Here is a 10,026-nt window from a genome sequence, read left to right as displayed (position 1 = left end):
ATATGAGTATAAAATGAGACAATCTTTCCAAAATCGGTGCAAGTTTTTCCTCAAGTTAAGGAAAACAAAATAAAATAGCATTACAATTTAAAATATGTTGCTCCTTGTTCTTAAATCTCATATCGTTTAGACAATTAACATTATACAATTTAAATTGTAATACAAAGATTAGCCATTTAAAATTGTAACCTGCACGGGATACATGTTGAGAGTTTGTGGAGGTTTTCTTGCGGTTGGAATTGTTGAACAAAATCTTTAAGGCTCGTGTTTGGCTAATTTCCAATTCAATTTCTAATGAGAAGAACATGAATAATTTCAAACATGAAACAAAATAAAATACACCAAATTTCAAACAAGCCAAATATGAACAAACTCACATCATCTTGAAAATCTGCTCATTTATACCTCGTCACAATGCTAACTCACTGGAGTGAAGACCAGGTAAATTTGATTATATAAACCCGCAATTAGAAACATGAGTCTAACATGCAGAACCAAAATGATTTTTGCCTAAAGCTTTAACCTGAGAAAGGGAACGACATTGGTACAAAGTTGCCAGTTATTAGGTACGCTGTACTTCTAAAATAGAGCCAGAGAATCCTGAGAAGTAACTTGCGATTTATGTATTGAAATTGCATAAAAGGCTAAAATGCAGAGCGCCCAATGGGTTCAAAAGATTACAAATGCTAATCTTAATTTATATGAATCTTGAAAATTCGAAAGAAAATATGTACTTTCGCACATTTGACAAATTTAGAAGCATTAAAAGGTTATCAAGTTCAACATTCGAGTTCAAGATTTGCTAAGACTTAATTAGAAGAGAAAACTAAGTTCATTATGGCAGTCAGTGCAGCATTAAAAGAAAGCACCTGTCATTCGAAAAGAGAATCATCAATGTTGTATTAAATTATAGGAACTGACGAATAATATATCATATACGCACGACAAGGCTGCAGAAAACTAATTTTTTAAGATAAAAAAACCAAGTAATACAGCCCAACATATTACAGAACATTAGAATCCATAATTCAAAGAATAGTTAGTTTCAATGAGCAGTAACTATTATGGAACTCTTACCATAGAAAGCGTTGGCACAGATGTAGGATCAAAATCCTCGCAATACTTAGGATCAATGGGAACACAGACACGTCCTGGAGCATGACACAAATAAATGCTTGTAAGCGGCAACTAATAGTAAGAATAAATAGTTCATATGCTAAAGGGCGTTTGAGATCACTATTGTTTTTTATTTCCTATAATTTCTTTTAATTTATGTTTTATTTAAACAAAACATATTTGACATATTTGATTAAGATATAGTTATTTTTAAAAACAACATTAAAAACACTAGAAACACCTAAATGTTGTTTTTAAGTGTTTTCAAATAACTATTAATTGTTTTGAGAAACAAAAAAAAGAATGTAAACAAACATTTATAAAAAAAGGAAAAAAATAAATAAAAATGAAAAAACAAAAGTTAATCTGAAACAAGCCTTAAATGTGTCAACCTGTTTTTGGGTGTACACAGAAAGGAGCCTTCAGCAAATGGTTCATATGCTTCGAAACCTGAGCAATAATCGCCATAAATTCACGAGAAACTACATCAATAATGCAAAACACGTACCAACCAATGCGATAGAAGAATACTACAAACCTCCATGTCAATTCTTGGGAAGGTATAAGTGAAAACAATCTCTTCTACACATCTTCGGAGACCCTGCCAGAAATAAGGTGTAAGCAATGTAAATGAGTTTAAAATTGCAAAATTAAAATCAAGAAATAAGAATAAAATATTAAAATAGATTCCAACCAGTTATTGAGAATCCAAGATGGAGAACTACAAATATCATATATGATAGATTATTAAACCTTCATCAGGCCCTCAATTAAAGAGTAAAATCTCAATCACAAGCAGCGCACATTTAAACAATCAAAATTAGTCAAGATGTACTTAATTTTGAAGTTACATAATAGATCTAGTGATCTTCATTTCTCACTTCACATATGATACAGATCCTTATTGACTCCCATCCCCAATGCTCTTGGCAGCACCCAAAAAAGATAAAAGGATCAACATAAAGTTTCAAAACAGATTAATGTATGCAGCCTTAGCTGCATTTCCCACAAAAAAAAAAAAGAAGGCAATTGAAACCATAGAAACATTGGAAAAAGAATCAACTACTTCCATTTTTGTTCTACCAATTAAGGGTCATTTTGGGGCAGCTGCAGCTTATCCAGATAAGTTGCTGATCAGCAACTTATTCGAATAAGCTGGTTGGTTGTTTGGTTTGTGCGTTTGGAAAATAGTTGATTTATAGTTGTTTTTGGATTGATGACTATTCTACCCCTATGCAGTAGTGTTGTTTGCAACAAAACTGTCATAGCTATATATTTGATAGTTTATAAGCAAAAAACCATTTTATAACAAGACAAAAAAAAAAAAAAGAAATACAACCGACTTAAGAGTGAGCATCAAAATTCCTAAAAAATGGAGAAAACCTATTAAAATTATAATTAAAAGTATGATAATATTAATTTCAAAATGCAGAAGAATCATGTCACAAGCAACGTCCCTTCTTTTCCCCTTTTCAATATATTTAAAGTCACGTATTAATACATATCACGATAAGAATTAAAATTCAAAATCTATATAACATGTGCTTTGGCATCTAACTTTCCTCCTGTATTATTTTATATTGTTTAAAAAAATAGAATAAAGAAGAAGTTTATCAAAACTTGGAAAAAAAAGGAGCAACAAAAAAGCACAGGTCCACCAACGAAAACTGAAGGGAAAAAAGATTGGTGCTTACAGTTGAAGCATTCCTTACACAGGTCATGAGCTCAAATCCCCCAACATCTAGAAGCATATAAATGGGAATTGAAAAAATAACGCAAAAACATACGAAGAGGGGAGGCGGATTGGTGTGCTTGCGTACTAGCAACACTCATAAAGATCGGAATGCTCGCCGGACCGCAGCTTCCATCCTTTCCGATGACTTTGGTCCGTTATCATCTTCTTCATTGAACTTTGAAGCAGATCTTACGACCCGATGCTGCCATCACGGAGGATGACGACATGGCCAAGACAGGAGCAGATCCTACCCGTGATGCAGGGGTGAAACACTTAGTGAGGGAGAAGACAAACAGGGGCACGCGAGGAAATAAACCTCGACGCGAGATCGAAAACGCGGGCCGCGGGGTCAATCTCGTGGCTGCGTCTATTAAAGGACATCAAACTGCGTTTCCAAAGAACGCAGCAAGCAAACGCTTAAGCGGCGTTTTGAAAACGCCAAACGGACCCTAATTTTCATATTGAATAATATATGAAAGCAGCATTCTTTATGAACTAATGATTCCAATAATTCAATGCTATCTCAAAATGCTTTGTCTCTTCGGTATGTTTCATTGGCCCTAATGCTTCTACAGTCCAAATTGGAAATTACAATGAGGAAACCAGCTTTGAGTAAGAACAATTAAAGGCAAACCTTATGCTTTGTGGATTGCAACACACTCTTCAATTGATCCCATCGGACTTCTTCAGAAACGGAAGATCTCTTATTCCCTTGCCATTTCTCATGTATCTCTGAAGCAACAGCTGAAGAGCCCAAAATATCAGAAAATAGGAATGTTTTTCTGGGTGGAAGATGGAAAATACGGTAGGCTTACATTTATCTGAAATGATATCTAGTATCTTCTGGTATCTCTCTTCAAGAGAAAATAACCTTTGGTTATGTATCAGTTTCCTCTCAAAATAGTCCAGCAAAACATCGGTGTATGCTCTCCTGGTAAAATTTTCAAAGCAGGAAATCTTCTCAGGTAGATATAAGATTATAAAAGCATGAGAAATTATATTGAACAAGCTACTTACGCAAGAAGAGGGTGAAGAGCTAGACCCGTTAATGATGCTTTCTTCAGGCTATTTTCACCACCCTAAGATAAAACAGAACTGATGAGGGCATAAATTTAAAAAAGAACTCGTTCTGAATCCACAAGCCAAGCAATCACCTTATAAACATGGAAATAGTCAGCAATAGATGACCTCACTTCATTGCTCAGCCTGGGAGAAATTAAGACAGCCATATTAATTCCTTAAAAGATATAAATGGGACACAAAAAGGCGCGCCTATCAATATGCATGCATATTTTTGGGTTATTTGTGACATCTTCTTTTACCTTCTTGCCCTACCATCACACACCCAACAATGAACACCACGACGACCACTATATACCCACAAAATTTGATTGAAACCAAAATCATCTGTGATATAAGAAGACAGTTAATTAAGCTGATATCCTTAGTAGCTAAAACGTTTTAAAAATCACTTCAATAAAGCAACAAATATATAGTCAAGAGGGCCCTAATATTTGACACAAAGAGGTGTCTTTTAGGTACTATAATAAATAGCACATTTAGTTAAACCTCTTAAAGCAGTGTCTATCACTTTAATAGCAATTGCCATTAAGGGCCAACAATTCAAGCAGATATCTGAACCAGAGCAGCAGTATCTAACATCATCATATTCAGTTATATCCTGTTGTCAACAAAAAGAAATGATTTTAAAAAAAAACAATCAAATATCTTTATAACTTGTATACTTCAATTAACCAGAATATAATAAGCTTACAATATCAAAAATGAGCTCCCTCTCAACTGGTGTGAAAACATTATTTCCAGCTTGTGCATATGCGTGCCTTTTTGAAGGCTGTGGAAAAATGTTTAGGGTAGTCAGTTAAAAATTTAAACATTAAAAGACAAGTCCTGTAAATTATAAGAGGAAAACCCTTAAATAATTTTTGCAGTAGAAAAGGTGTTTGATCATACATCTACACTATACACGGGTCCTATGTCAATCTTGTGAGGGCATTTCTCCTTAATAGAGTTCTCCAATTCAAATTCACTTTTGAATGATTGAAATCGGAGGTACACATCGTTCTCCAAGGTGAAAGAAAATTCCCTTCTGCTGAAGTAGGATGCATCACATGCTGGATGCTTTCCATCTGCAGAGTAAGTGCCAGAAGCAAAGTAGAAACAAGTCAAGAAGAGAGAATTGGCTCTAAAGATTACATTAAAAGACTAGCAATTTCTGTATACCATTCCCATAAGACATCCACCTGAAAATATCAGAATATGGAAAGAGCTTTCCTGCAATGAGAGAACATACAACCAGTAAGCGAATGCAAGATCCCAATCAAAATAGTGGGTTTATGTAGTAAATAAATTGAATGGGCTAAGGATTAAACCTGCAGAAAATACAAAACTTTGTTGAATTATGTTCACAGAATAACAATAAAATTTCAAACAAAATTAATACTTTCTTTTGTTCATCCAACCGCATTGTCAAAAAGAAACGTTGATTTCATCTTTAATAATCTTAAGCTGAAGTGACAGAGCCTGTTCTCATTCACAAGCTACGGTTGTCACTGGGGCTTTTTATCAAATTAACGAAGCCCTTTGAACTTATCTCCACTCATATATATATAATTAGATTGTTAACCATTTAAAGGAACATATTATTAGAAATATCATAAAAAAATTATTCTTCTTACACAAAAGAGAGATTTAAAACAAAAAAGCAGAAGATATAAGAAAATATATGCTTTGAAATCATGCTAACATGTGGCTGAGGACTGGACCGGTCAGTCAAGCATGTGAGTGCTGGTCCAGCAGGGAGGTTGGACTAGCTAGCCTTCTAATGAGGCCGGATCTGATGCCCTTCCTCCTCCCACCTATTTTACTTATCATAAATATATGTGCTGCTGTCTAGGGCTGCACTTTTTGCTGAGTTCTCTGCTTGGGCAGCCGTCAGCGTCATAATTTTCCCTCTAAGGTTGTATCCGACGAAGAGAATATGTTTCGGTTGTAACTCGTCCGAGGTGTTTATCTTTTACAAGGGTTCGATGGTTGCTCCGGGTGTAGCTCCTAGCTCGCCCCCGCAGGGATAGCTATCCTTTCCCACTCCCCCTCGACAGCAATCCTGCTGTCAACTGCATCTCATCCCTCTGTCACCTGTCATTTTCCCGCCAAAACTCCCTTCCAGCCGTCACCCCCAACACACGTCCCTGCTCCCAACTCTCATCCCTAGCCACTCTCCTGCCATCTGGTAGCTTTCCCTGCTCCCAAACGCCATCCCTAGCCACTCTTCCTGCCATCTGGTAGCTTTCCCACAATCCCTCCCTATTGTGTCGTATACCCAGCCGATTGCAGCCTGCCCGTTGCCTTTCCCCTTGCTGCCAAAACCACCTTCCAACCAACCTGCTACCGTACCCCTCTCAGCTAGCCCCTCCTACCAGCTACCATGTCACCATCTTCACCCTAATTGTAGTTGGGGTCTGTGTTGGGCACTTTGTTGTTATGTCCTAGTGTCATTGTGTTTGTTGTCGTTATTTCCTGTTCTCTAGAGTCTTGGTTGCAACCGTTTGAATTTCAACAATAATAATTTCATTTCTATTGTGGTTTGGATTAACTCGTGTATCTCATGCAAAAACTGTGAAACTAAGGTTTGAGCATAGTGTCAATCTAAGATTCATAAATTAAGTCTGAAAAGAGGAAAGAGTCATCTAGCAAGCACCAGAGCTCAGGATTTCGAAAAATATTTTATAGCTTAAGCATATGGAAAAAGTGATGAAAACCCTCAAAGCTAATGATGTTGCCTCGTATTAAAATATAACCATGGAAACTATAAAAATATTAGCCAAACTAAACCAACAAGGATGGTAAATGAAACAAAAAAAAAGTACCATGGATAATTAAAATAGCAAACATAATATGAATGATGCATACCATAATAAACTTTAAGAAAATCATAGCTAAATTCATGAGATGCTTGGTTCGGTTGTTGATCCAATGGAACATGTACATCAATTAGCATGTCAACTCTTTCATCATTATGTTCTTCCTTAGTCATGATCCCAAACACAACCCTGCCTAGAGAAATGGATAAAAGAAATAATCAAATTTTGGCATTAATTGAATTTACGACATACATTGATGTCTATTCAATATTAAATTTCAATACATCGTAAAAAATACTAAAAGATGAAAGTTAAAAAAATAAATTTATAGGCACATCACATATGATAGTTTGCATGTAAATAACAAAACATATATTTCAGTTACAATAATTGGGTAAATTGCAAATGGAGTATGACATGACACAAGGATATTTATATTGTACAGCAAAATATGACCTGGAAATAAATGCAGACTACTTTAATTGTAGCGCAAATTATTAATATTTATGAATAAAAATATCACTAAACATAAAACAACTGCTACATCAAATGATAAACAACCATGATAACCAAAACAAAAATAATTCTTAGGATTAAGCTCAAGCACAAGATTGGCAAGATGAAACAAGACCACAAGAAAGAGGCTTCAGCAAACAAGATTGAGTGTCAAGACTGACACAGAGAAGGACGGCAAGAGCTCTCATGTGTCTCCAATTTTATTCATAAATTAAAATTTTATATGCCAATGTTTTCATTAATTTAATCATTTTACATTTTAACACCTCAAATCCATTAGAATTCGATATCTAATAGTTCATGTGATGCCTGATCCTAATAAACAAAAGAATAAAGAAACATATTTCATTGTCATTGCTTTATGAACAAAAACAAAAAATATGAAAAAAAAAATTCTATATGAGTTTGTAAGTAAACCAACAAACCATTCATTCAAATGATGACATTAACTCCAAAGAAAAAGCTGAAATAAATATAAATGAAGAAATAGTAGATGTGTGGGCTCCGAAAAAATTGCAATATATCGGTCTCCCTAGAAAAAAAAATGAGGATGAGGGAAGTTTATTGTGAGGCTGTGTTAAATTTCCAAAAGGCATATGAGATAATAGATGAAACACTACCCTGAGATTTCACCATTATTTTGCAAGGACATTAAGATTTGGGGTTTGAGATTTCTCATAGGTGCACCTATGGTTAATTACCCCTACTGAGAACAAGAAAACACTTTCGATTAAGGCTAATCAGACCACACAGCTCTTATGTGGTCTTTTTTGTCTCAAGAAATGTAGACTCTGCTACCTTGATCAGGTAGCTAGATAGATCAGGGAAGCATGCAGAGCTTCGCTTTCAGAAGCTCAATAAACAAAACCAAAAGCACAATCAAACCAGCAACCAAATATTTCTCCCTCAATCAAAGAAGCCAACAAAACAACAAGGACACGGAAAACCAGGACTTATGAAGATGATTATGAAATGATTGATTTTCATTTTATCATCAAACTTGGGGTTGAAATTAATCAGAACCCAAAAGATCTAAATTAACTAAGCTTGAATATCAGAAAGAGCATACAAAAACTCAACCATTGTTGGAAATCAATAACCAAATCAACACTTTCTGAATAAAATAAGCCAGATCATTGAGTTGGTAACATGCACTAAAACAAAAGTAACAGAAAATATGCTGCCATTATCACTACCCTCCGCAAGAGATGGATAAAAGACTACTCTTTAGGGTGCCTTCAAAGTAAAAAATATATATATTGAATAAAATAAATTAAGAAAAAAAAAAAAACACAAAAAGAAGAAACTCCAACACCACATACAAAAAAATTCTTTAGAAAAAAATAGGCATTCAAAATTTCATTGAATGGAATTAATACCCTAACTAGAATATCACCTAAAGCCACTAAAATCAAATTAGATACTCTAAACCTAAATACTCACACACCATCATAGGGCAACTCCACTACCTTTTTTTCCCGAAATCAATCTGAAACAGATCCCATCGTTCTGTTTTTAATTAAAATTGGACTTTAGTGGTTTGAAAACATACAATAAGGCATAGATCAAATGTAGGACTAAAAGACAGAGAGGGGAAGAATTATGAGGGTTACCTTCCTCAATGCTTTCAGGCCAGAGAAGAAGGGAGCCGAGGAGGAGGCAGATGGGAGGTTCGGAGGTATTTATAAGCTGTAATCAAGTTGTAGCCTTCCGAACTAGGTCGAGCGGAGCGGAGAAGCTGGAAGATGGCAGTTTTCGAGCTATGTACACGCCGCGATAGTCGTTGCCTTCCCAGGTAGATCGAGCCGAGCGAAGGAGGAGAAAGATGGGAGTGGGCTGCTCTTTTGGGAGGTGACACTACGCTGCGATGACCCAGGCTGTGCTCCGATAGCGGATGAGCAAAACCCTAAACCCGAAGTTTTGTTTCCCGCGCGGATTGACGCAGGGGGCATGGAGGCAAACAGATTTCAATGGAGTTTTCGGCTCCTTTTTTGAAATATTAAAATTTCGAGTTTTAAATGTGTAATTTGTATAGTTTGATGTTTCATAAATGTAAAATCCTAGTTATCTTATTAGTGTTGGCAGGATGGAGTATGCAGGCGTGAAAGCATGGGTGCAAAAATGAATTGTGCTGACTCATTGAGAAGTGAACAGGGCTGTCAATTTGGAGTTCTTATTCTGTGCGGACACCGCACGCAATTATGCGTGCGGTGTCCAACGAAAAGATGACACCTGGAATAGTGGGCCCCACAATTTAAAAAATTAAATTGAGGCATGTATACGGCGCGACCCGGCCCGAATCTGGCCCGAAACGTGTAAAAGTTAACTGAGCGCCTGAAAGAAACTTATTCCTCGAAAAACCAAACGACGCCCGAGCGAGGATCGCACAGAGGACCTTCATTCAATCTTTATTCAATCTTTTAGGGTTTTTGAATCAGATAAACTCAGGCTGTTAGATTTGTCGTTGGAAACCGAAGAGAGCCAGTGAGAATGGAGACGGAAGAGCCCGTGATAATGGAAACCGAAGAGGAATCGACAATGCAAGCCGAGAAACCCAAGAAAAAGGAAGGAAAAGAGCGAAAGAAGAAGGAAAGCGAAGAGGGTTCATCCAGGTAATTTTTATTTTAGTGTTTTTGAGTTCTACACACGTGCACACAATATTACCTTTAAAAATCATCATTAAACAGCAATAAAACTTGCTATTTAATTATAATACAAAACCAATCACTATTTAACAACACCTTAAATCTCAACTCAGTATTACAGAAACAATGTTAT

At 35.9% G+C, this 10,026-nt stretch overlaps 1 protein-coding gene across 5 annotated transcripts in view; it reads right to left on the bottom strand.

Moving 5' to 3' along the window:
* Positions 1–10,026, bottom strand: part of LOC110026004 (DNA primase small subunit) — a 28,088-nt gene that overhangs the window by 4,324 nt on the left and 13,738 nt on the right. The window contains exons 1-15 of one of the 5 annotated variants that reach the window (XM_020726740.1): positions 8,862–9,277; positions 8,718–8,757; positions 6,782–6,925; positions 5,093–5,143; positions 4,823–4,998; positions 4,626–4,703; positions 4,421–4,532; positions 4,174–4,258; positions 4,006–4,057; positions 3,869–3,930; positions 3,667–3,782; positions 3,486–3,595; positions 1,655–1,717; positions 1,509–1,566; positions 1,078–1,151 (exon numbers count right to left, since the gene is read on the bottom strand). In XM_020726740.1, coding sequence (XP_020582399.1) covers positions 1,078–1,151; positions 1,509–1,566; positions 1,655–1,717; positions 3,486–3,595; positions 3,667–3,782; positions 3,869–3,930; positions 4,006–4,057; positions 4,174–4,258; positions 4,421–4,532; positions 4,626–4,703; positions 4,823–4,998; positions 5,093–5,143; positions 6,782–6,905 — 1,161 coding nt within the window. In that variant the 5' untranslated portion in view covers positions 6,906–6,925; positions 8,718–8,757; positions 8,862–9,277. Of the gene's footprint in view, positions 1–1,077; positions 1,152–1,508; positions 1,567–1,654; positions 1,718–3,485; positions 3,596–3,666; positions 3,783–3,868; positions 3,931–4,005; positions 4,058–4,173; positions 4,259–4,420; positions 4,533–4,625; positions 4,704–4,822; positions 4,999–5,092; positions 5,144–6,781; positions 6,926–8,717; positions 8,758–8,861; positions 9,285–10,026 lie in introns of those variants that run through there. The other 4 variants (XM_020726744.1, XM_020726743.1, XM_020726739.1 and 1 more) reach the window with 4 other exon arrangements.

Source organism: Phalaenopsis equestris, unplaced genomic scaffold (assembly GCF_001263595.1).
Source record: "Phalaenopsis equestris unplaced genomic scaffold, ASM126359v1 Scaffold000347, whole genome shotgun sequence".
NCBI classification, from domain to species: Eukaryota; Viridiplantae; Streptophyta; class Magnoliopsida; order Asparagales; family Orchidaceae; genus Phalaenopsis; species Phalaenopsis equestris.
The sequence above is the reverse complement of the archived record's forward strand: the minus strand, read 5'-3'. Positions and strand labels throughout refer to the sequence as shown.